Source organism: Mobula hypostoma, chromosome 8 (assembly GCF_963921235.1).
Source record: "Mobula hypostoma chromosome 8, sMobHyp1.1, whole genome shotgun sequence".
Lineage (NCBI taxonomy): Eukaryota > Metazoa > Chordata > Chondrichthyes > Myliobatiformes > Myliobatidae > Mobula > Mobula hypostoma.
Genome location: NC_086104.1, coordinates 156,889,563 through 156,916,509, shown reverse-complemented (window position 1 = coordinate 156,916,509; position 26,947 = coordinate 156,889,563). Strand labels below are relative to the sequence as shown.

Below are 26,947 nucleotides of genomic sequence, written 5' to 3'. Positions count from 1 at the left end.
GCAAGTAATGAGCTACAGTAAGAGAGGGAAAAGGAATGGGGAATGGTGAGGGGGGGGCAGTTAGTGGAAGTTTGACAAATCGATGTTAATGCCATCAGATATACAAGTTGTTGCTCGTCGGACCTGAGCGTTGCCTTATCGTAGCAGTAGAGGTGGCCATGGACCGACATGTCGGAATGGGACATGGCAGGATGCACACTGTGTCCTCTGGTGCTTGTACAATGGTATGGAAGCTCCTGAAAATATCAGATGCTGTGCGCAGGGGATGAAGTGCAGAAGGTGGTGCCAAAGAGTTAAAAAAATACACATGGACTAAGATGTTAACTGTCCTGCGCTATCACCAGTGGGATCATCAGTTGATCTGTCACCTGTCTTCAGGAGTTTCGGCCCGCTTACGATCAAGACTCCCTCAAGGTGGTGGGCCAGCAGTGCTAAAGCACCGTCTCCCACTGGTGAGTTTAAAAACTTGGCATCTGCCTCTATCAGAGTTGTTGGTCACTTCCATCCAACAGATAGTCTGCTCTTCAGGTGTCTATGCAACTACTGAAGGGTTTGCAAGATATGTATACACTGTCTGACTATCTGCCCCTCTGGACGTACTTGGTCCACACCCATGCTAATCCTGTCTCTGCTGCCTCAGCTACAGCCCTGCTGGTTGACCTGATCTCTCTTCTAGCGAAGCCAAGGTCACGCAGCCACTTCTGGAAAGTGAACACAATAAACTCACGGCAGCCTACTTCGAATGGATAGCATGAGACCTTCCACCCTCTGTCTCTGCACTCTGATCTTAATTCTGTATACTTGGTTAACTTGCGCTCATGGGCTTCATCGATGTTGTCTTCCCAGGGGACTGTGAGTTTACCAATAACCACTTCTCTACTGGTGTCAGACCATACAATTTATTCATTCAAAATAAATGAAGCAGATGAAGGGGTTCGAAGTACCTTCTGAGACAAAGAAAATTTAACAAAAGAGTTTGCTTCTAATGATGCCAATTCAATTGTCCCAGATTTTCCACAAAGCTGACAATCATTAACTGTTCTGTAACGGTAAACACCTACCAGTGAACTCACTAAAATCAAGTTCAGTCAATATTTACCAAACCTGCGGCACAGACAATGAGATTCCCTGCTGGTGAATTCAAATCCTCTTCAATAGGTTCATCAATAAGCTACTTAATATGGCAACAGCAAATGAGGCCGTGTAAACACCATTCAGTCTTCACCTACGTCCATCAGCTTGCCAAAAGCAGGCGACAATGGTGTTATTAACGCACAGGATTAGGGGAAAAAAAGCAGCACAGGGTTGCAAACTGGTCCAACTCTGTCAAGTCGTCAAGTTTATTGTCATTTCGACCATAAGCTGCTGGTACAGTTCACAGTAAAAACGAAACAACGTTCCTCCAGGACGCTGGTGCTACACAGCCACCGTCTTCCCCACCATCAGGGATATTCTCAAAAGACGACGCTTCAAAAAAAAATGTGGCATCCATCGTTATACCCTGCTCTTACTGTGAACATCAGGGAGGAGGGAGGGGAGCCTGAGAACAAGAACACACACACACACACACAATGTTTTAGGAATAGCCATCCCCTCTGTCATCAGGTTTCTGAACAGACCACGAACCTCAAGCAACACACACGAAATGCTGGAGGAGCTCAGCAGGCCAGGCAGCATCTAGCCCAAAATGTCAACCATTTCATCTTTTCCATGGGTGCTGCCTGACCTGCAGAGTTCCTCCTGTGTGTTGTGTGTGGTGCTTTGGATTTCCAGCTCCTGCGGATTTTCTCATGTTTGAGATGATGAATGCTACCTCACTATTTTTTGCTCTTATTGCACCATTTAATTTTAATATATAGCATACCTGTATACATTTCTTATTGAAATTTACAGTACTTTTGTATGGATTACACTGTACTGTTGCTACATAACAGATTTCCTGACATACATCATCATGCGCCGTGTCATATGACGTGGGTGATCATGATCTATCCACGACCATGACTGTTTTTGACGTTTTTCTACAGAAGTGGTTTCCCATTGTAGTGTCTTTACAAGACGGGTGACCCCAGCCATTATCAATACTCTTCAGAGATTGTCTGCCTGGCATCAGTGGTCACATAACCAGGACTTGTGATCTGCACCGGCTGCTCATACGACCATCCACCACCTGCTCCCACTGCTTCACGTGACCCTGATCGGGGGCTAAGCAGGTGCTACACCTTGCCCAAGGGTGACCTGCAGGCTAGTGGAGGGAAGGAGAGACTTACACCTCCTTTGGTAGAAACGAATCTCCACCCCGCCACCCCAAATTAAATCATTATCATTCTGATTCTGAGCTGCATTGGATTAATTTTGGTTCACTGAGTGATTTGGAATCCCAGCCTTGTCTGCCTTTACATAAGTATGGGGTGGGGGTGGGGAAAATGGTACATTGCAGGCTAGCGGAGGAAGGAGCACCTTACACCTCCTTTGGTAGAGAGACATAATCCACCCTGCCATCCACACACGAAATACACCGTGATATTAAACCTGATTGTGATATAAACTGAAGATGACACCCATCGAACAGGTGTGGTTAAAAGAAGGGGCAGCACTTTTGGTCTGTAATGTCACCACTATCTGAGCCTTGTTTCAAATTTAAAAACTTATAGAGTCATAGAGAAGTACAGTACAGAACCAGGCCCTTCAGCCCATCTAGTTCAAACTGAGCCACTTAAACTGCCTACTCCCATCGACCTGCACCAGGACCATAGTCCTCCACACCCCTACCATCCATGTACTTATCCAAGCTTCTCTTAAATGTTGAAATCCAGCTCAGATGTACCACTTGCGCTGGCAAATTCCACCCTCTCACCACCCTCTGAGTGAAGAAGTTTCCCCTCATGTTCCCTTTTTAAACTTTTCACCTTTCACACTTAACACATGACCTCTGGTTGTAGTCCCACCCAACCTCAGTGGAAAAAGCCTGCTTGCATTTACCCTATCTATCCCCTCATAATTTTGTATACCTCTGTCAAATCTCCCCTCAATCTTCGATGTTCCAAGGAATAAAGTCCAAACCTATCAATATTTCCTTATAACTCAGATACTCTACACCCAGCAACATCCTTGTAAATTTTCTCTGTACTCCTTCAAACTTATTTACATCCTTCTTGTAAGTCGCTGACCTAAACTGCACACAATAACTTAAAGGAGAAACCGGGTTTAAAACACACTGCTGTGCACTGAGCCTGCGTGGCATGGGGGTCAGTAATGTCTGGAACTTGGTTCGAATGCAGCTGGGGTAAAAGTCTCATCTGGAGTGAGTTTGGGATTGTGTCAGCACTTCTGTCCTGTGCAGACACAAGAGGATTTTCATCTAAGCCTGAATTCAGATCTATCGACAGATTAGCCTCGTCACATAGAAACATACGGTGAAATGTGTAGCCTGCGTCAAATTAAATCCGCTAGGCAGCCCAGAAGTGTCGCTAAGCTTCTGCTGCCAACAAAGTACACCAATGATTCTCTTGCTGCAGCCTGTCCGCGTCTGGAACATGGGAGGGAAAAGGAAATCCATATGGTCACAGTAAGAATGTACAAACGCCCTACAGACAACGTCAGGAATTAAACACCCACCTACGGTCATTGGAGTAAAGCGTAGTGGCCGGTATAACGCTATCAAGCACACAATTCCCCATGTCCTCTGATGTCAACGGCAACGTTTTCAGGTGTGATCCATCCGACTGGCCAGTTTTAAAAAGGAGGTAGGTAGGAAGGGGATCAAAGTTCACGGGGAGGAGGCAGAAGAACCCTTCTTAAGAAAGGAGTAGGTACTTGGATAGTAGGAGCATGGGGAGCTATGGTCCTGGTGCAGGTGGATGGGAGGAGGAGGTTTAAATACGTTCAGCATGGACTAGATGGGCCAAAAGGCCTGTTTCTGTGCTGTACTCTATGACTCTATAACCCATTTGAGAGGGAAAATACATCAGCGATGATTGAATGGTGGAGCAGACTTAGTGGGCCAAATGGCCTAATTCTGCTATTATGGTCTTGGAGGCATGGCAGACACAGCAAGATCCCACAGATCTCAGTCTCCTACACTGCAAGGAGTAAAGTCCTAGCCTGCCCAACCTCTCCCTATAACTCAGTCCCTCAAGGCCTGGCCGTATTCTTGTACATCTTTTCTGCACTCTTTCTAGTTTAATAACATCTTTCTAATGGCAGGATGAGGAAAACTGAACACACTATTCCACGTGCAGTCCTGAACGATTGTATCATGATCTCCCGTTACGCTCCATGCCCTGACTGATGAAGGCCAGCGTGCCGAAAGCTGGAGGTGCCAACAGGTGGTGATGATACTGAGGATGAGCAGTCGTGCAGAAACGGAGGCTCTGAAAAGTCACAGGGCTCATAATCAAAGGGTGCCTCATTAGAACGGGGATGAGGAGGAATTTCTTTAGTCAGAGGGTGGTAAATCAGTCGAATTCATCGCCACAGACGGCTGCGGAGGCTAAGTCATTGGGTATATTCAAAGTGAGGTCGATAGATTATTAGTGAAAACGTCAAAGGTTACGGGGAAAAAGGCAGGAGAATGGGGTTGAGAGGGAAAATAAATCAGCCATGATGGAATGGGCAAGCAGTCAATGGGCTGAATGGCCTGGCTCTGCTCCCATGTCTTATGTTATCCACTCCTGTGGGTTTGAAAATCTACTGTTTCTCTTCCAGATGGGGACCACACAGACTTGCATCCAATCCCTTCCAAATTTGTTTTATGATGAATATCGATATTCAGAACTTTGTTCTCAACTTTTGTTTTCACCAAGGTATTCAATGTACCTTCCCCACCCCATACTTAAGTAAAAGCAGACAAGACTGGGATACAAATCACTCAGTGAACCAGAATTAATCCAATGCCGCTGATAATCACAGTGGTAATGATTTAATTTGGGGTGGCAGGGTGGAGATGTGTTTCTACCAAAAGAGGTGTAAGGCTCTCCTTCCCTCTGCTAGCTAGCCGGTCACCCTTGGGCAAGGTGTAGCATCTGCTTAGCCCCCCCGAAGCCATGGGAGCAGGTGGTGGATGGTCGTATGAGCAGCTGGTGCATATCACGTCCTGGTTATGTGACCATTGACGCCAGGCAGACAATCTCTGAAGAGTATTTTTAATGGCTGGTTTCACCCGGCTTGTAAATCATTCCCACAGACTACAGCAAAATGCCACAGGTACTTGCTTCTGCAGATGCTGGAAATCCAGAGCAACACATGCACAGAACACTCAGCAGTCAGGCAGCATCTACAGAGAAGGATAAACGATGATGACCCAAAACATTGTTTGTATATTCCTCTCTATAGATGCTGACTCACCTGACGAGTTAGAAGGATTCATCTTGGTCTTCCCCCAAATAGACAGAGTGTCAGGACCAGAGGCAATTTCTACTCATTGTTCCACAATGTTTACTTCACTCTGTGCTCAACTGAGACCGAGTCTGTAGCCTGCTCCAGGCTCCAGGCTCCACGTCTGAGGGCTCGGCAATGTTTACTCGGCTCTGCACTGAACTGAGGCCGAGACTGTAGCCTGCTCCAGGCTTCGTGTCCACGGACTCACTTCAGTTCTGAATGTTAATTGCTTACTTTTATTTTTTGCAGAAATTGTTTTTCTTTCTCTCTGCACATTGGGTGTTTGACAGTCTTTTTTAAATGTTTTTTTGGGTTTCTTTGTTTTGTGGCTGCCTGTAAGCAGACAAATCTCAAGGTTGTATAATGTATACATACTTTGATAATCAATGTACTTTGAACCTTTTGAACTTTGGAACAGCACTAGAATATCTTTTAGATCTACCCTGAGACATCTAACTGAGACATCTAACCTGTGCCGGTGAGAGATTGCCACATTGAATGTCAATCTTCACTATATGACAAGGTTTCTGAATTGGAAATTGAATCAAAGATGAGAGGTGTTTGACCACCAGCAAAGAGGAAGGATGCCTCAAGCATCATGGGGAAAGATCACAGGAAGTTGATGACGTTAACAGTGAACACAAGGTGTCATCAATGAAGGTATTTGACAGCTTTGCAAATCAGATTGACATGCTTATTCCCAGTTGCATAGAACTTCTTCTTGCTGCTGTCCTCTGGAAGAAGGTGGTACAGGAGCCTCAGGACCTCCACCACCAGGTTCAGGAACAGTTATTACTCCTCAACCATCAGGTCCCACACCACCAGGTTCAGGAACAGTTATTACCCTACAACCATCAGGACCCACACCACCAGGTTCAGGAACAGTTATTACCCCTCAACCATCAGGTCCCACACCACCAGGTTCAGGAACAGTTATTACCCCTCAACCATCAGGTCCCACACCACCAGGTTCAGGAACAGTTATTACCCCTCAACCATCAGGTCCCACACCACCAGGTTCAGGAACAGTTATTACCCTACAACCATCAGGCCCCTTGAACCAAAGGGGATAACTTCACTCAACTTCACTTGCCCCGTTATTGAACTGTTCCCACAACCAATTGACTCACTTTCAAGGACTCTTCTTCTCATGTTCTCAATATTTATTGCTTATCTATTTATTTATTTATTTATTTATTATTTTCTTTCTTTTTTATTGTATTTGCAGTTTGTTGTCTTCTGTACTCACGTTGAATGTACTAGTTGGGCAGTCATAGTGTGGACATGGTGGAGGATTACAAATACCTGGGGATACGAATTGACAATAAACTGGACTGGTCAAAGAACACTGAGGCTGTCTACAAGAAGGGTCAGAGCCGTCTCTATTTCCTGAGGAGACTGAAGTCCTTTAATATCTGCCGGACGATGCTGAGGATGTTCTACGAGTCTGTGGTGGCCAGTGCTATCATGTTTGCTGTTGTGTGCTGGGGCAGCAGGCTGAGGGTGGCAGACACCAACAGAATCAACAAACTCATTCGTAAGGCCAGTGATGTTGTGGGGACGGAACTGGACTCTCTCACAGTGGTGTCTGAAAAGAGGATGCTGTCTAAGTTGCATGCCATCTTGGTCAATGTCTCCCATCCACTACATAATGTACTGGTTGGGCACAGGAGTACATTCAGCCAGAGACTCATTCCACCGAGATGCAGCACAGAGTGTCATAGGAAGTCATTCCTGCCTGTGGCCATCAAACTTTACAACTCCTCCCTTGGAGGGTCAGACACCCTGAGCCGATAGGCTGGTCCTGGACTTATTTCATAATTTACTGGCATAATTTACATATTACTATTTAACTATTTATGGTTCTATTACTATTTATTATTTATGGTGCAACTGTAACGAAAACCAAATTCCCCCGTGATCAATAAAGTATGACTATGACTATGATTATTCATTGACTCTGGTATGGTTATTGTTCTATAGATTTATTGAGTATATCACCTCCAGTCCCAGCACCTGGCCTTTTCATCTGGTCTGGCGTTTAAATCGTCAGATCGTTGCTCACACTAGGACCCGAGCCCCATCGCATCGATACGCTCTGGGCCTGGACACCACAGCCATGGCTCAGCCTGTACCCAACCTTTCCAAATCAGCCCAGCACTTGGGTTGATCAAACCCCACTCGCAGTTCAGGTGCACAGACCCCAAAACTGACTCTCCTCTGCTTCACTCACTCATTCCCTCAATGCCAGGGTATTATTAGTCTAAGAATGACCCTTCAGTCTAGAACAGGCGTTATCTAAAATTACCCTACTACATATTTAATACTAGACAAGCTTGTGCTGGGTGCACTGTAACACTTCCCGCTCTAAACTACAAGTCACAATGCAGCATGGTAGCATACTGGTTATCACAACGCTTTACACTACCAGTGAACCAGGTTCAATTCACACCGCTGCCTTGAAAAGAATTTGTACGTTCTCCCCATGACAGTGTGGGTCTCCTCCGGGTGCCCCAGTTTCTTCCCACAGTCCAAGATGTACCAGTTGGTAGGTTCATTGGACATTGTAAGTAATCCTGGCTAGGGCTAAGCTGGTGGATTCTCTAAGGGCCGGAAGGGAGGGTCTGATAGGAGAGGTCTGTGGACCATGGGCGAAAGGGATGGAGAAGGGGAACCAGAGGGAGGTGAAGGATGGGTGAGAAGAGAAGGGGTGAGTGGGGAACCAGAATGGGAAAAGAGAGAAGGGAGAGGGAGGAGATGACCAGAAGTTCGAGTAATTGATGCCATCAGGCAGGATTCTCAAGAGATGGATTTGGAAGCTATTCCTAATGCTCATACTATACCAACCCACTTAAAATCCAAGATTCAGAACAAACCTTAGCTAATTTTAAAATAATTTATCCCATGCAATGAAAATAAAAGCTCCCTTCTGTTCTTGAAGCTTCCCCCCCGCCCCCGCCACTTGTACCCAGACGCAGAAGACCGATGATTCAACCATTCACACACAAATGTACTTCAAGGTATTGCCTTCAGAATCAAAGAACAAGACAGAGCAAGAATAGGCCAGATGTCTTGCATGTCGACTGTATGTTAACTCCCTCAGGAAAAGAACTTTATATTTTCTGTAGACAAAGTATCTTGCAGACATACCAACGTCAGAATCGTACACTTAAACGATTAGATAGTGTCGATTTTCAGGTAGACATAATATCAAAACAAATAACAAATTAGTATTTACAGTCAACAGTTCTCCATGTTCTCCATTAAACTTTAAACACAAGCGATTCTGCAGATGCTGGAAAATTCAGAGCAACACACACAAAGTGCTGAATGAACTTAGTGGGTCAGTGCCCCACCTTCATATTTCTTCTCTCTTTTTTTTAAAAAGTTGCCTTCTGTTGGTTCTTAAAAGCTTCCAATCCCCTAACTCTCAACTAATTTGCTCTATTATATCCCCCCTCATTTCCCTTTATGCTGTCTTTGACTTCCCTTGCCAGCCACAGTTGCCTCATCCTCCCTTTTGGTGACTTCTTCATCTTTGGGATGTATCTATTCTGCACCTTCTGTATTGCCACAGAAACTTCAGCCATTGGTGTTCTGTCGTCATCCCTGCTGGTGTTCCTTCCCAATCAACTCTGGCCAGCTCCTCTCTCATGCTCTGTCATTCCATTTACTTACTTACTTTACTTTATTGTCGCCAAACAATTGATACTAGAGCGTACAATCATCACAGCGATATTTTATTCTGTGCTTCGCGCTCCCTGGAGTACAAATCGACAGTAAATATTAAAAATTTAAATTATAAATCATAAATAGAAAATAGAAAAGGGAAAGTAAGGTAGTGCAAAAAAACCGAGAGGCAGGTCCGGATATTTGGAGGGTACGGCCCAGATTTACTCCACTGTAATACTGACACATCTGATTATATCTTCTCCCTTTCAAACTGCAGCGTGAATTCTATTGTATCACAGCCTCCCAAGGGTTCCTTTACCTTAATTTAACTGAATTCGACTTTGTTACTTACATCCTTCATATACATGAGTAAAAGTTTTTATGTTACATCTCCGTCTAAATGTGCAATGTGCAATTTATAGTAATTTATAATAAATAGTATGTACAACAGGACAGTTAATATAACATAGAAATACATTTGTGTCAGCATGAATTAATCAGTCTGACGGCCTGGTGGAAGAAGCTGTCCTGGAGCCTGTTGGTCCTGGCTTTTATGCTGCTGTACCTTTTCCCAGATGGTAGCAGCTGGAATAGTTTGTGGCGACTTGGGTCCCCAATGATCCTTCGGGCTCTTTTTACACACCTGTCTCTGTAACTGTCCTGAATAGTAGGAAGTTCACATCTACAGATGCGCTGGGCTGTCCGCACCACTCTCTGCAGAGTCCTGCGATTGAGGGAGGTACAGTTCCCATACCAGGCAGTGATACAGCCAGGCAGGATGCTCTCAATTGTGCCCCTGTAGAAAGTCCTTAGGATTTGGGGGCCCATACCAAGCTTCTTCAACTGTCTGAGGTGAAAGAGGCACTGTCGTGCTTTTTCCACCACACAGCTGGTATGTACCGTCCACGTGAGATCCTCGGTGATGTGTATGCCGAGGAACTTAAAGCTGTTTACCCTCTCAACCCCAGATCCGTTGATGTCAATAGCAATTAGCCTGTCTCGATCCCTCCTGTAGTCCACAACCAGCTCTTTTGTTTTTGTGACATTGCGAGAGAGATTGTTTTCTTGACACCACTGTGTCAGGGTGATGACTTCTCTGTAGGCTGCCTCATTATTTGAGATAAGGCCAATCAGTGTAAGCAAATTTGATCAGCAAATTGGAGCTGTGGGTGGCGACATAGTCATGGGTATACAGAGAGTAAAGGAGGGGGCTTAGGACACAGCCCTGTGTTGAGGGGCAGAGAGGGAGAGGTGAGGGAGCCCACACTTACCACCTGCCAGCGATTTGATAGCTCCCTAATCAAATCCAGTTCATTACACAACACCCAATCCAGGACTGCCTTTCCCGAACGGGCCCAAGCACAAGCTGCTCTAAAATGCCATCTCATAGGCATTCTACAATCCCCTCTCCTGGGATCCAGCACCAACCTGATTTTCCCCAATTGACCTGCATATTGAAACCCCCCATGACTATCGTAACATTGCTCTACTATATTCTTTTTCTATTACCTGCTGAAATTTATATCCCACTTGCTGATTACTGTTGAAAGGCCCGTATACAACTCTCACCAGGGTCTTTTTACCCCTTGCAGTTTCTTAACTCTTCCCACCATGAATTCTACATATTCCAATCTTATGTCACCAAAGACCTGCAAGTTTCTACAGATGTACCTTGGAGTGCACTCTACCTGGTTGCATCACTGTCTGGTATGGAGAGGCCGACTCATGGGATTGGAAAAAGCTGCAGATACTTGCAAACTCAGCCACTCCATCATGGGCACCAGCCTCCGCACCATCAAGGACATCTTCAAAGGCAATGCCTCAAAAAAGCAGCATCTCTCATTAAGGACACCCCCCCCCCCAAACCAGGATGTGCTCTCTTATTACTACCATCAAGGAGGGGCTACAGGAACCTGAAGACACACACTTTACTTTTGAAAAACAGTTTCTACCACTATCTATATAGTGGTGGTTGTCCATTGTAACCAACGATGACTGGAAACCTGTGCGGCAGAGCTTTTAAAGTGGAAAAGCCGTTACTCTGGGCAGTTCCACTCTCTTAACCTCGGAAGTCCCGGTCCAGTAGTGATATGAACGAGCGTCACAAACTGGGGTCTTCCTTGGTTGTACTGGATCACCATGACATCTTCTGTGCCTTGTCATCTCCTTCCCTTTCCACCGAGCCTTGCAGGCCGTGGATCTCCCTGTAGATCTCGTTCGCCCAGTCCGTCGAAGCTGACTGCATGCTAGGACAGGCATGTCCCTGTCTCACGGGGGTGTGAGACCCTCCAGCTACCCTCACCTAGCTTAGCCCATGCTTCAAGCATACAAAACTATGAAGTGCAACATGTCACTAAAGATTCATTTTCAGCACTCCCATTTCCCTGCAAATCTTGGCGCGTCACCAACAAGCACAGTGAAAGGTTTCACCAGGACATTGCAGTCATGGAGAAAGTCAACCGGAATCCATCAAATCTGGCTGGTTATTGTTGGACACTTGGGCGAGGGGCCTTAGACGCTGAATACAAAAGGAACGTTTTTAGTTGAACTATCACAAAGCATCAGCATCATTATTGAATTAAATGTATTATATTGCAGTGCGTGCAGCCGTTCCGAATGAATATCGTATGTGTTAACTAGGGGCCGTGCACAATCCTGATTTGATGGAGACAGCCGTGAGAAGCGCGAAGGAACATCTGGAGTAACTTCTGAAATGCCCGCTTCGCTGCTGCTGCTACTGTGCGATCGAGAATCTCCAGGGGGAAGGCCCCAAATCCTCGGCTTTGCCTATTGCCTGTTGCCGGGGCCGGGGTCGAAGCGCTCGGCAGAGATGATGGTCAGTGCTCAGTGTCGGAGAACTGGTCAGAGGCTCGCAGTTTTCGGACGGACTCGGAGTCGGACTGTGGTTGGATGCTTCCAGGATGCTGCATCGGCAAGTTTGCAGCGCTGGAGGTTTACCGTTTGCGTGAGATGATGGGACTTTCGAGAGACTTTGAGACTTTTACTGTGCCCGTGATCTGTTCTTATCAATTACTGTATTGCTTTGCACTGTTGTAACTATAATGTTATAATTATGTGGTTTTTGTCACTTTTTTTAGTCTTGGTTTGTCTTGTGTTTCTGTGATATCATTCTGGAAAAACATTGTATCATTTCTTAATGCATGCATTACTAAATGACAATAAAAGAGGACTGCGTGTCCTCATAATCTGTACTCAATAACAGTTAATTTCTTGTTTCTCCAAATTCCTACGTGATTCAAGTAGTCTGAATTTATATTTGTGTTCAGCTTCAAGCGGTCTATCATTAACAAAAAAAAAATCCGAGGAAGCAACACTTTTGAAAAAAACATTGGTTGTCCAGTATTCTCATTCATTGTCGGTTACATGGAACACCACAGAACAGTACTGGCCCTTACCCCACTACGTTCTTCTTCCCCTCCAACTCATATCCACTACTGGGACATGGGCCACCAACAGCAGCCTTCCGGAGTCCTCTGACCTCAGCCAGTCTTCCAAATCCAAGTGTAGCCTATCTATATGCCTTCTAATTGAAGGTCCTTCCTCTCCCAGGGACGAGGTCTTTGGAGCTTCTGTAGTTCTGGGTTTTTATGTGATGGGGTTGCTAGCCCCATGTCCAACTCTCCTCCTTTTGCCGCTGGGCTTGGGACCAGGGTTCCACTATGTTGTGCCGAGGGCTGCAAGATCAATCTACCTCCAAAAGGACCACAACCTTGTCATCGGGTTTGGAGGCTCGCGTGCCTCAGTGACCCGGAGAGCGACGTTGGCTGGAATCAGGGCTTTACGCTCTGACTATTGGTCAGGGCACCCATGCCAAACAAGACAGAGGTTAGAGGCCAGACTGAGCGCCGTCTGATGGAGCTCCTGGTTTGGGTGTTCAGCTCAGAACTAACAATCCTGACTGGTCAAATAAAATTGTTACAGATACAGCAATTAAGAATACTTCTATATCTACGTGTGACAGTATATGGTCAAGAACAGAGAGAAATGGAGGACCTTCATTGCTACCCTAAACTCCAGTGGCATAATGAGCAGCAGCTAAAATCAATCTAACACCTACAGAACTACTGCACTTAGTAACTTATGAGATGATAGGAATATCACTATTCTGAGCAGAGAACTGTTTCAGGGCACTAAACTTAGATCTAGAACTCATTCCTCACTCTTTTCCTTACAACCTAGCACTCGGAAAAAACATTTTAATAGTTGCTTGGTAATTTTATAACTAAATAATAGAACCCTAAAGCAAGATCAGAAATGGTGCACATAAAATACTTGGCTGGGGCAAGAAGGGATGCACGCAGACAGATGCTGACTGCTGTCCTGTTTTCCACTGGCAGACGTAGTTGACTCAGTGTGCAGATTACTGTTGACACTTTTGGAGCCTGCGGACTCCATCACGAGCAAATTGTTTTGACCCCCATTCCTATCTTCCCACTCCGCAAATCACTCGCTTTTTGTCACATCCATTTATTTGTCCAACTTTTTCTATTCCCGGGTATATTTACAATTTCTTAATTTTCTGTCAGCCCTTGGCTGCCCTGTCTCCCTATTTATACCTTCATACTCTCTCTCTTTATTCCTTCATTCTTTCAATTCTCATTCTCCTCCTTCTCTCCATTCCCATCTCCCCATCACTCACTAACTCTGATAGGGAACGGACAGAGGGAGAGTGACGGTGGGGGATGGGAATGGACAGAGGGAGAGTGACAGGGGGATGGGAACGGACAGAGGGAGAGTGACGGGGGGGATGGGAACAGACAGAGGGAGAGTGACGGGGGGGATGGGAACGGACAGAGGGAGAGTGACGGGGGGGATGGGAACGGACAGAGGGAGAGTGACGGGGGGGATGGGAACGGACAGAGGGAGAGTGACGGGGGGATGGGAACAGACAGAGGGAGAGTGACGGGGGAATGGGAACGGACAGAGGGAGAGTGACGGGGGGGATGGGAACGGACAGAGGGAGAGTGACGGGGGGGATGGGAACGGACAGAGGGATGGAAATGGACAGAGGGAGAGTGACGGGTGGAAGGGAACGGACAGAGGGAGAGTGACGGGGGTAGGGAACGAACAAAGGGAGAGTGATGGGGGGATGGGAACGGACAGAGGGAGAGTGACGGGGTGGAAGGGAACGGACAGAGGGAGAGTGACAGGGGGGGATGGGAACAGACAGAGGGAGAGTGAGGGGGGGATGGGAGCGGACAGAGGGAGAGTAACGGGTGGAAGGGAGCTGACAGAGGGAGAGTAACGGGTGGAAGGGAACGGACAGAGGGAGAGTGACGGGGGGAGGGAACAGACAGAGGGAGAGTGACGATGGGGGGGAGGGAACGGACAGAGGGAGAGTGACGGGGGGATGGGAACGGACAGAGGGAGAGTGACGGGGGGGATGGGAACGGACAGAGGGAGAGTGACGGGGGGATGGAAACGGACAGAGGGAGAGTGACGGGGGGGATGGGAATGGACAGAGGGAGAGTGACGGGTGGAAGGGAACAGACAGAAGGAGAGTGACAGGGGGATGGGAACGGACAGAGGGAGAGTGACGGGGGGATGGGAACGGACAGAGGGAGAGTGATGGTGGGGATGGGAACGGATAGAGGGAGAGTGACGGGTGGGAGGGAACGGACAGAGGGAGAGTGACGGGGGAGGGAACGGACAGAGGGAGAGTGACGGGGGGAATGGGAACGGACAGAGGGAGAGTGACGGGGGGAATGGGAACGGACAGAGGGAGAGTGACGGGGGGATGGGAACGGACAGAGGGAGAGTGGCGGGGGGATGGGAACGGACAGAGGGATGGGAACGAACAGAGGGAGAGTGATGGGTGGAAGGGAACGGACAGAGGGAGAGTGACAGGGAGGATGGGAACGGACTGAGGGAGAGTGACGGGGGGAATGGGAACGGACAGAGGGAGAGTGACGGGGGGATGGGAACGGACAGAGGGAGAGTGACGGGGGGATGGGAACGGACAGAGGGAGAGTGACGGGGGGATGGGAACGGACAGAGGGAGAGTGACGGGGGGATGGGAACGGACAGAGGGAGAGTGACGGGGGGAGGGAACGGACAGAGGGAGAGTGACGGGGGAGGGAACGGACAGAGGGAGAGTGACGATGGGGGGGAGGGAACGGACAAAGGGAGAGTGACGGGGGGAGGGAACGGACAGAGGGAGAGTGACGGGGGGGATGGGAACGGACAGAGGGAGGGTGACGGTGGGGGATGGGAATGGACAGAGGGAGAGTGGCGGGGGGATGGGAACGGACAGAGGGAGAGTGACGGGTGGAAGGGAACGGACAGAGGGAGAGTGACGGGGGGGAGGGAACAGACAGAGGGAGAGTGGCGATGGGGGGGAGGGAACGGACAGAGGGAGAGTGACGGGGGGAGGGAACGGACAGAGGGAGAGTGACGGGGGGGATGGGAACGGACAGAGGGAGAGTGACGGTGGGGGATGGGAACGGAAAGAGGGAGAGTGACGGTGGGGGATGGGAACGGACAGAGGGAGAGTGACGGGGAGATGGGAACGGACAGAGGGAGAGTGACGGGGGGATGGGAACGGACAGAGGGAGAGTGACGGGGGGATGGGAACGGACAGAGGGAGAGTGATGGGGGGATGGGAACGGACAGAGGGAGAGTGACGGGGGGATGGGAACGGACAGAGGGAGAGTGACGGTGGGGGATGGGAACGGACAGAGGGAGAGTGACAGGGGGATGGGAACGGACAGAGGGAGAGTGACGGGGGGATGGGAACGGACAGAGGGAGAGTGACGGGGGGATGGGAACGGACAGAGGGAGAGTGACGGGGGGATGGGAACGGACAGAGGGAGAGTGACGGGGGGATGGGAACGGACAGAGGGAGAGTGACGGGTGGATGGGAACGGACAGAGGGAGAGTGACGGGGGGATGGGAACGGACAGAGGGAGAGTGACGGGTGGATGGGAACGGACAGAGGGAGAGTGACGGGGGGATGGGAACGGACAGAGGGAGAGTGACGGGGGGATGGGAACGGACAGAGGGAGAGTGACGGGGGGATGGGAACGGACAGAGGGAGAGTGACGGGGGGATGGGAACGGACAGAGGGAGAGTGACGGGGAGATGGTAATGGAGAGAGAAAGTGAGACAGGGGAGAAGGGAATGGAGAGAGGAGAGTGACAGTGGAGATGAGAACGGGAACAGAGTTGGGGAAAGTGACAGGAGAGATAGAAATGGAGAGGAAGCGAGACAGGGAGATGGGATCAGAGAAAGGGAGAGAGCACGGGGTAGACAGGAACAGAGAGAGGGACAGAGAGAGGAGAGACAGGAACAGAGAAAGGGAGAGAGATGGGGGGACAGGAACATTCTGCCTCTCTCCATTCCCATCTTACCTGACCCTGTCCCCCTGCCTCTCCGGTGTTCCCGTCTCTCCTACAATGGGGTGACACTGACAGCACCTTCCATCGTGTTGTGATCTACACTGCCATCATGAGAAATACTAGTGGACTGCACAAGCACGAGGCAGGAACATTTCCAACACCAGAAACTGGAAACACTGACCTTAAGTGTCTTTACCTTTCCCCAACACAAACTCAAGGAGCTCAGGACATGAACACGGTAGCCACAACAACAAAGCAAAGGTTAGGCAGCTTGCTCAAACTCAGTACAACTCAAGCCTATCGATGGAGAGGGCACAAGTCAGAGATGTGTTCGATGCAAATCAGTCCAGCTCCAACAATATTTAATGTGCTCTGCCAACATGTTGCTTCTTCACTGTCACTTTCTTGGAAGTTTGTGTAGGTTTGGCACATCTTTCCCTCTCCTGTCATTTTCTCTCTCTCCCTCGTCACACTTTCCCACGAATTATCTCTCTCCTCCTTCTGTTTCCATCTCCAGTATCTTCTTCCTTGCCGTTGCTTCTGTCCATCTCAGGTTTGTAGTCCCCACCCTCCCTCCCGTTCTCTCTCTATTCCCCCTCTTGCATGTCATGTCTTCTATGTTTCTATCACCATCACCCCCTTCCACTTAACTCCCATTTCTCCCACCCTTCACATTCTCCATTCTCTTTCTAACCCTGCCTTCTCTCCCTCTTTTCCAGTTCCCGTGTCCCCTCCCTCCCTCTTGTCATACTCTCCATCCGCTTTCCCCTCCTCTGTGGGTTTCACTTTCTCCCGTCTCTCCCTCTCTTCCCCTTCTCTCCTCATTCCCTCACAATCTGCCCCCTCTCCTCACTCTCTTTCTCCTGTCACTCTCCTTTCCACTCTCTTCTCGTCCCTTCTCTCCGGCACCCCCCTCCTCACTCGCCCTCCGTTCACAGAGTCACTCGCCTGTGACTCCCCCTTCTTCCTGTCACTCCCTTCCCCACCCCTGTCCTCCCTCCTCACTCGCCCACCCTATTCCCCTCACTCCTGTCACTCTCTCTCTCTCCTCCCTGGAGCCCTTTATTTCCTGTCCAGCCCGCCGCCTTTCCCCTCTATCCGGCTGCCTGTCTCTCTCCCTCCGCTCCCCGCTCCCAATTCCCGCGTCTTCTGCCTCCACTCCCCGCGAACACAACCAGTCCCAAGTGCGGCGGAAAGTTTGCGCGCTCGGGAGGAAAGTGACACTTCCGTGGGGAACCCCGAGACCGGCGGGTCGGTGATCCCCCCCGGCTTATCGCTCGCACTTCAAATCGGGACGGAACATCCATGTCCAAACAGTCAGGAACATTTCCCCCCGCCGCCCTCGGCTCCCCGTCCAGTTTTTTTTTAAAACTTTCCTCAAGTTTGCATCCAGCTACAACCGCCCACCGCCTCCCCCAACTCCCCGGCGACCCACATCCAGTTGGCGAATCTCGCTTTCTTCTAACCCGCAATCTGTTTCCATCTCCCGTCCCCGCTTTTAGCTCACCGGCTTTGCAGGGGTCTTTATAGTCCACTTCTGCCGGGTCCTCTTGGTCCGGGAAATACTCGTAGAGGTTGTCTCCGTAGTCGAAGCCGAGCACCGGGCGCTGCAGAGCCAGGAGCAGGAAAGCGAGGCGGCGGAGAGCCATCAGCACCGGAGGAGGGAGCGAAATGGAGCGAGAGGGGGGCTGCCGTCCAAGAATAACGGGGCAATAGGAGGGAAGGGGGTAGGAAGGACCCTGAGATTGATGGAGGGAGGAGGTTAAAGTCCAGGAGGTGGGTCAGTGGAAGCTCAGCCCCCTTTTCCCGAGGCTCAGAGGCCGGCTGCCATCAATCAGCGGCGAGCGGGCGGCTGGGCTGCTGGGCTGCTGGGCTGCTGGGCTGCCGGCCAATTCACAGCGAAAAGTCCAACTGGGCAGCCGTAAACGTGTCGCTCCAGACGCCGAGAACCTCGGGGCTGCCGATAAGCAGATATTTTACACACGGGACAATCCCTCCTCCTGTGGAGGTGGTGCTGGGGAGGGAGGGAGGGGATCGCTGTAACCCGTAAACCGCTGCTTATACAACCCGGCTGAGGAAACCTCAGCACCGAGTAAATCAATCCTCAGTCCACCCGAAAGAAGAATATATTTGCAGATGGCATCATTTCCTGCTCTTCCACGGGGTGATTAGTTTAGCAAGCTCGTCTCCCGTGCTCAAGTTCAAGCATTCCTTAGAGCTGCATGTCTTTTTTTTTACAAAATCCTGGCTATTTGGCAAATAAATAAGATGGCGCGACTCAAATTGTTTCGCGGCGAAGACCGAGGTCAGTCCCGAAGCCTCGGAGCTGGCTCGATCTCTCCCGCACTATGTAGACCCCTGTGCCGGCTGGGGAGAAGAGGGGACTGGGACAGTAAGAGGGAGAGATGAATTGGGAATGGGGCGAGAGAGGGAAACGGGGCTTAGGGAGTTGGAGGGAAGGGTGAGAGGGGGCTAGAAAAGACGGGTGCGGTAGGGGTGGGAAAGAGGGAAGGGGAGGTGGGGGAAGAAGAGGGATGGGGTGAAGACGACCAGGATATGGGGAGCAGAATTTGGGGCTTAGGGAGAGGAGTGCAGGTGGGTGCGATGGAGGGGAAGGGAGAGATGGAGGGGAGTGGTGAGGGAGAAGTCTGAGGAGGGACCAGGGAGGAGGGGTGGAAAAGAGGGAGTGAGTAGGGGAGGAAGAGGAGAGGGACAAGGGGGAGGAATAGGAGAGGGGCAAGGCGGAGGAAGAGGAGAGGGGGAGGCTGTGAGAGGGAGAAGGGAGAATGGGAAGAGAACAGCAGGGCGAGGGAGAATAGGGTGTAGGGAGAGGTGGGTGGAACGGAGCAGGTGAGGATCGCTGAGCCAGAGATAGGCTGGGGGGGGGGAATGGGTGTCAGAGAGGAAGGGGGAGAGAAGGAGGAGACAGATAGCGACTGAGAAGCAAGTTTGAAGAGGGCAGAACAATGTGTTGGGAATGGCCATGGGATAAGTTATATATGTGCAGGAGACTGTGGGTAGAATCAGACGTGTGACTACATGTCAGGAACTCAAAACAATGAGATAATTTGACTCTAACCAGACCTTACCTCTGGTGGCAGTCATGTCCCCATCTGCCTTTCACCATAATTAATGCCTTTCGGCCCAACGTGGTCTAATCACAGCCAAAATGGAGATAGGCTGCGTGTTCAACTGGACTGCAGTGTGCTCACAAAGTCAGAAAGACGTACGGCACAGAGACAAGCTCTGTGGACCAGCTGGTCCATACTGACCAAGCTAATCCCATTTGCCAATGTTTGGTCCGCATCCTTCTAAATCTTTCTGAACCATGTAGCTGTCCAACTGTCCTTTAGCTGGCTTCACCGACACCCGCAAGACCCTTGACAAAGTTTGCGCTAACATTAGCAAAGGCCAGCACAGGAGGTTGGTCAAGAAGGTTCATTTGTTTGGCATTCAGATGAGGTAGTAAATTGGATTCAACTCTGGCGTGGAGCAGGGGTTCCCAACCTGAGGTCCATGGACATGTCAGTTAATGGTAAGGGTCCATGGTATAAAAAAGGTTGGGAACCCCTGGTTTAGAGGAAGAAGCCAGAGAGAGATAGTAGATAGTTGCCTCTCCAATTAGAGGAATGTGATGAGTGATGAGCCGCAGGGATTAGTGCAGAGTCCATTGTTGTCTGTCATCTATATTAATGATCTGGATGATGATGTGATTAACTGCATCAGCAAATTTGCGGAAGACACCAAGACTAGGAGTCTAGTGGAAAGTGAGGAAGACTTGCAGTAGGATCTGGACCAACTGGAAAAATGGGCTGGAAGCTGGCTGATGGAATTTAATGCAGACAAGTGCGAGGTATGCACTTTGGGAAGGCAATCAGGGTAAGATTTACACAGAGAATGGAAGGGCATTGAGGAGTGCAGTGTAACAAAACGATCTGGGAATACAATTCCATAACACCTTGAAAGTGGCATCTCAGGTAGATAGGGCACATTGGCCTTCATAAATCAGAGTATGGAGTGCAGGTTATATTGAAGTTGTATAAGACATTATGAGGCCTAATTTGGAGTACTGGTCACCTTCTTACAGGAAAGATGTAAATAAGATTGAAAGAGTACAGAGAACATTTACAAGGATGTAACCAGGATTTGAGTTATTGTGAAAGGATGTATAGTTGGGACATTTTATTCCCTGAAGGGTAGAAGATTGAGAGGAGATTTGATAGGGTTATACAAAATTATGAGGGATATAGATAGGGTAAATACAAGCAGGCTTTTTCCACTGAGGTTGAGTGAGACTAGAACTAGAGGTCATAGGTTAAGGGTAAAAGGTTAAATATTTAAGGGGAACATGGGGGAGCGGGGTGCAAGTGTGGAATGAGCTGCCAGAGAAAGTGATGGATGTGGGTTTGAATGCAAACATTTAAGAGGAGTTTGGATAGGCACATGGATGGAAGGGCTAAGGTTCAGGAGTGAGCTAGGGTTTGGCATGGGCTAAATGGGCCAAAGGGCCTGTTCCTGTGCGGTAGTGCTCTATGACTCTAACATCACTAACATCAGAAGGCTTTGTTTTGAAGGAGACAAGATTTACAGGGTGGTTCTTCAATACTCTCCAGTAGTCAGCAGGAGTAATCACTGTGAGCAGAGTGCTCATCTTTGGCGCGGGAGAAATATTGTTTTGTACAGTAATGAAGTGGAGGAGCTTACCTGGAGAACAGCCCGGCACAGAGGAATCTTTCCATGAGTGCTTAAATCAAATCGGATTTTGTGCTTAAAGGAGCTTTTCATACAATAAAACGACCTTCATTCTCAAGATGTGACAGATTTATAAGGCTTATCCTTCCAACGGGAAAGATCAAATCTCATTTATAAATCCATGCAATGCCATAGTTGTCGGTAACAAGGCAGAATATATTTTTCTTGGTTATACTCAGAAGGCAAGTGATAGGAGATGAACTATAGTGGACATTTCAGTGACATGAAGATTGAGAGGTGGAAGAGATTTGTAAATGTATAGGGAGGGGGGAGACCATAAGATACAGGAGCAGAATTAGATTCAGCACATTGAGTCCGTTCAGCCATTCCAGGGTGGCTGATTTACTATCCCTCTCAACCCCATTCTCCTGCCTTCCCCCCTCGTAACCTTTGACACCCTTCCTAATCAACAACCTATCAACCTCCACTTTAAATACACCCAGTGACCCGGCCTCCACAGCCGCCTGTGGCAATGAATTCCACAGATTCACCACCCTCTCGCTAGAGATATTCCTCCTCATCTCGGTTCTAAATGGACGTCTCTCTATTCTGAGGTTGTGCCCTCTGGTCCTAGACTGCCCTGCTAAAGGAACATCATCCACTCAGGGGGGAGAGAGTGGTGGGAGAGAGGAGGAGAGAGCAGGGTGAAAGAGGGGAAGAGAAAGGAGGAGAGACGGAGAGAGAGGGGGATTGGGAGCAGGGTGAGAGAAAGAGGAGTGAAAAGGGGGATTGGGAGCAAGTGAGAGAGGGGGGTGAAAGGATTCCTTCTCATCAGCAGTTGCTTCCACAAACCATCTGGTGTGCTTTGAAACATAGAAAATCTCCAGCTTTCCCAACTTTTAGTCCCAGAGGGGAAGTTTGCATTAAATCATTCCACTGTTTACTAAACACATTCAACCACGGAAGCTTGCATAAAATATAAACTCTAACATCATTAGACAGAGTAGCGTCACGTAACTTACTCACTAAACGTCCACAATAGAAGTCAAAGGAAGTACCCTGTTGGGTGTTGTTTGGAGTGTCATCTAGCACTGTGTTTAATTGTTTCTTGGTGAGAACATTTCAATGTTAAAGGTCAGAAAAATTACATTGTCATTATCCCAAATGATTTACAGTCCATCTGCTGTGTGTTTCTTAGCCTTCAAATCATCACTAAAACAGATATTGTGCGTTTGGCATATTTGGGAGACTCTAGTGCACGGTGACATTTCAAAAGTGTTTTATCAACTACAGACTTCTTCAGCACATGATTATGGTGCAGCGAGTAGAGCCGCCAACTCCAGGGACCTGGGTTCTATTCCCAGCCCATGTTGCTGTCCGTGTGGAGTTTGCATGACAGTATGGGCTTTTTTTAGATGCTTGCGTTTCCTCCCACATTCAATGACAAATCGATGGCCTATGCTCCACTGGGAGTTAGGGGACAAAGGAGAAGAGAACATCTTTCCCTCCTTTCCCCCTCCACTTTCTGTAAGGACTTCTCTAAGTGACTTCCTTGTCCACTCGTCCCTCCCACGATCAAAGTCCAAGCGGACTGGTAGGTTAATCTGCAACTATAAATGAGTCTTTGTGTGCAGCTGAGTGTTAGAATCTGAGCGGAGATGATGAGAAGAGCAATCAGCACCAGCGACCTGAATTCGATTCCCACCACTGCCTGGAAGGGGTTGGGACATGGGTGGCACGGTAGCGTAGTGGTTAGCACAATGGCATTACAATGCCAGCGACCCAGGTTCGATTCCCATTGTTGTCTGTAAGGAGCTTGCATGTTTTCCTCTGGGTGAGTTCCTCTGCGTATTCTGTCATAGTCATAGTCATACTTTATTGATCCCGGGGGGAAATTGGTTTTCGATACAGTTGCACCATAAATAATTAAATAGTAACAAAACCATAAAAAATTAAATAGTAATATGTAAATTATGCCAGGAAATAAGTCCAGGACCAGCCTATCGGCTCAGGGTGTCTGACCCTCCAAGGGAGGAGTTGTAAAGTTTAATGGCCACGGGCAGGAATGACTTCCTATGACGCTCTGTGCTGCATCTCGGTGGAATGAGTCTCTGGCTGAATGTACTCCTGTGCCCAACCAGTACATTATGTAGTGGATGGGAGACATTGTCCAAGATGGCATGCAACTTGGACAGCATCCTCTTTTCAGACACCACCATCAGAGAGTCCAGTTCCGTCCCCACAACATCACTAGCCTTACGAATGAGTTTGTTGATTCTGTTGGTGTCTGCTACCCTCAGCCTGCTGCTCCAGCACACAACAGCAAACATGATCGCACTGGCCACCACAGACTCGTAGAACATCCTCAGCATCATCCGGCAGATGTTAAAGGACCTCAGTCTCCTCAGGAAATAGAGACGGCTCTGACCCTTCTTGTAGACAGCCTCAGTGTTCTTTGACCAGTCCAGTTTATTGTCAATTCGTATCCCCAGGTATTTGTAATCCTCCACCATGTCCACACTGACCCCCTGGATGGAAACAGGGGTCACCGGTACCTTAGCTCTCCTCAGGTCTACCACCAGCTCCTTAGTCTTTTTCACATTAAGCTGCAGATAATTCTGCTCACACCATGTGACAGAGTTTCCTACCGTAGCCCTGTACTTAGCCTCATCTCCCCTGCTGAGGCATCCAACTATGGCAGAGTCTGTAAGGTGTTTGTACGTTTTCCTTGGGTTTCTCTGGGTGTCCTGGTGTCCTCCCACATTCTAAAGATGTACCTGTTGGTAGGTTAATGGTCATTGTAGGATTAAGTCGGAGGTTGCTGGGCAGTGCGGTTCAAAGGGTCAGCAGGGCCTGCATTGTATCTCAATCAATACCGTAGGTTTCCTCTGTTGGATTGTTATGGCACAGTGAACATGATGCCTCTGAGATACTTAGAAATGCTCTGAGGAGACTGTCAAGATGCCGGTGTTCGTCAGATTGAGAGCTGGCAGTCTACAGCTCCGAGCCTTGGCTCTGCCCCAAGGCACTTCTGTTTTCTGATTGTATTTTCACACTTTGTGGCACCACAGACAAGTCAGAGATGACTGTGTGCACGTTGCAGAGGACAGTGGGATCACGGAACCTCGATGGGGTGGAAGGAGACCACGTTGGCCCATTGAGTCTGTGTTACATTGATTTTTAGAGATACATCTCAGTAACAGGACCTTCCTGCCCAATGTGCCTTCACTGCCAGTTACACCATTGTGCCCAATTAACCTCCTAACCATCTGAGATTGCAAACTGGAGCTTCTGGAAGAAACCCAGTCATGGGGAGCACGGACATACTCCTGACAGACAGCAGTGAGAATTGAACCTGAGTCCCTGACTGTGTCATGGTGTTACACACTGGTTAAACACCCCATTTGGTGCGGTCTTTCATTGTTTTTATTATGGATTTATCCAGTATGCCTGCCACTGCCTGTAAGGACTTTGTACATTCTCCCCGTGATCATGTGGGTTTCCTCCAGGTGCTCCAGTTTCCTCCCACACTCCAAAGGCATACTGGTTGGTAGGTTAATTGGTCATTGTAAATTGGCCCGTGATTAGGATAAGGTTAAATCAGGGATTGTTGGGTGACGTGCTCAAAGGTCCAGAAGGCCCTACTCCATGCCATATCTCAATAAATAAATAAATCAGATTGCAAGAATCCTAGCACTAGCATATTTTTCCCACCTTCCCTCCCACCACTGATTTCCACAAAGATCGTCTCTATGTGACTCCTTTGTCCACTCATCCCTCCCCACTAACCTCCCTCATGGCACTGACCCATGCAAGTGAGACAAGGGCCACACCTGCCCCGAAACCTCCTTCCTCATCACCACCCAGTGTGAAGGGTCTTTCCAGGTGAGTCAACAGCTGACTCTCTCTCCAAGTAAATCTTATTATTCCTACTTCTACCCTGATTGAGGTATTCTGTAGTAAGGAGTCTGAGACCAGAGGGCATAGCCTCAGAATAGAAAGCCGCCTCTTTGGTACAGAGGTGAGGAGGAATTTCTTTAGCCAGGGGGTGATGAATTGAACTGAACTGAACTAAACTGAATACTCCTAGACCATCTGAAGGACTCTGTGGTTTGAAATTTAATCTACTTTGTGTTAGTCACTTGGTTTTTGCTGTTTGCATGATTGTTTTTTTTTGCACGTTGGACGTTTGACTTTTTTTTGAACGGGTTCCATGGTGTTTCTTGGTTTTGTGGCTGTCTGCGGGAAGACGAATCTGAGGGTTATGTATGTATACATTCTTTGATAATAAATGCACTTTGAATCATTGAATCTTTGGTGAATCTCTGCAATTTATTGCCACAGATGGCTATGGAAGCCAAGTCATTTAAAGCTGAGAATAGGTTCTATATTAGTCAGGGCACCAAAGGTTGTGGGGAGATGACAGAAGAATGGGGGTGAGAGGGATAATGGGGTTGGCGGGGTACAGGCCCAGTGTGTATTGCTGTGTGTAGTGCGGGGGACGGTATAAACACTGGCCTAGATAGGCTGCAAAGGCAGGGTTTCGGGACTGGAGGTGAGGGTCCGGCACTTTCCACTTGCTGTTCCACAATGTTTATTCCTCTGTCCACGGCGCTGGGGCTGTGAGATTGCTCCAGCTGCTGAGCACTTCGGGTCAGCGGGTTCCGCAGTGATCTGTCCTGGTTGTGTGATGACCTGAGACCGAGGTGATGGGCCTGCTCCCGGCTCCCGGTCTATGGACTCAATCTGGTTCTGAGGGCTGTTGTTTGCTTTTATTGTTCGCATTATCTGTGTTTTTTCTTCTCTCTCTCTCTCTGCACATTGGGTGTTGGTGATTTTTTTTTAACAGGGTTCTTTCGGGTTTCTTGTTTTATGGTTGCCTGTAAGCAGACAAATCTCAAGTTTTGTATAATTTATACATTCTTTGATAATAAATGTAATTTGAATCTTTGAATCTTGAGTATTGAAACCAGCCATAATGGAATGGCAAAGCAGTCTGGATGAGTTATGGTCTTATGAAGATTGTTATAGAAGCAACACTGTCAGCAGATTTCAAAAATACATAATCATTTTAAGTTGAGGAAAATTTTCATCTAGATTTTCACTTGTGATTCTATCCAGCAATCGTTTATTAGAAAGTAAGCATTGCGTCAAAGATGGAATTGAGTAAGACTGCCTAAAACTGAATGACATTTAATTAAAGTTTTTACAGTTTGTTATTGTCTGAATGTCCTGATTCATCACAAACCATGTTTCTCTGTCCAGCTGAAATTTTAATGCGTATGATCCATCATTACTGAAGTGCCAAGACCCCTCAGGCACACCTAAGTAGTAACAGGAAACTGGCTGAACTAGACAAGGAAATGGAGGACAGTGGATTAGAGGATCATATCCATGTGTAGCCAACTCTAATTGGTACGTTTACTCTCTGTGCCTTGCTTGAGTACAGCTATGGATCTGTTATTGTTTAAGTCAAAGCCTTAAACACACAGCCTTTGGCACATTTTTCCTTAAAAAAGCAGCAACCCATTAACACCGTACTGTGTTTGATCACTAATTTAAAGGTAAGAGTTCAGCAACTTTGTGCCGGGGCAGAAAGAGCTAATATGAGGGGGTCATCATTTTAAGGTGATTGGAAGAAAGTTTAGGGGAGATGTCAAAGGTAAGTTTTTTATACAGAGAGTAGTGGGTGCATGGAACCCATGCAGAGTGAGCAATTTCAAGTTCCTGGACATCAATATCTCTGAGGATCTATCCTGGACCCAACATATCGATGCAGCTACAAAGAAGGCACCACAGCAGCTAGATTTCCTCAGGAGTTTGAGAAGATTTGGTATGTCACCAAA

General features: G+C 48.3%; 1 protein-coding gene across 1 annotated transcript in view; it reads right to left on the bottom strand.

The window, feature by feature from the left end:
* Nucleotides 1–18,275, bottom strand: part of LOC134351111 (bone morphogenetic protein 1-like) — a 273,809-nt gene extending 255,534 nt beyond the window's left edge. Inside the window, exon 1 of the mRNA XM_063057200.1 lies at nt 17,917–18,275. Coding sequence (XP_062913270.1) covers nt 17,917–18,058 — 142 coding nt within the window. The 5' untranslated portion in view covers nt 18,059–18,275. The remainder of the gene's footprint in view (nt 1–17,916) is intronic.
* Between the last annotated feature and the right edge of the window lie 8,672 nt (nt 18,276–26,947).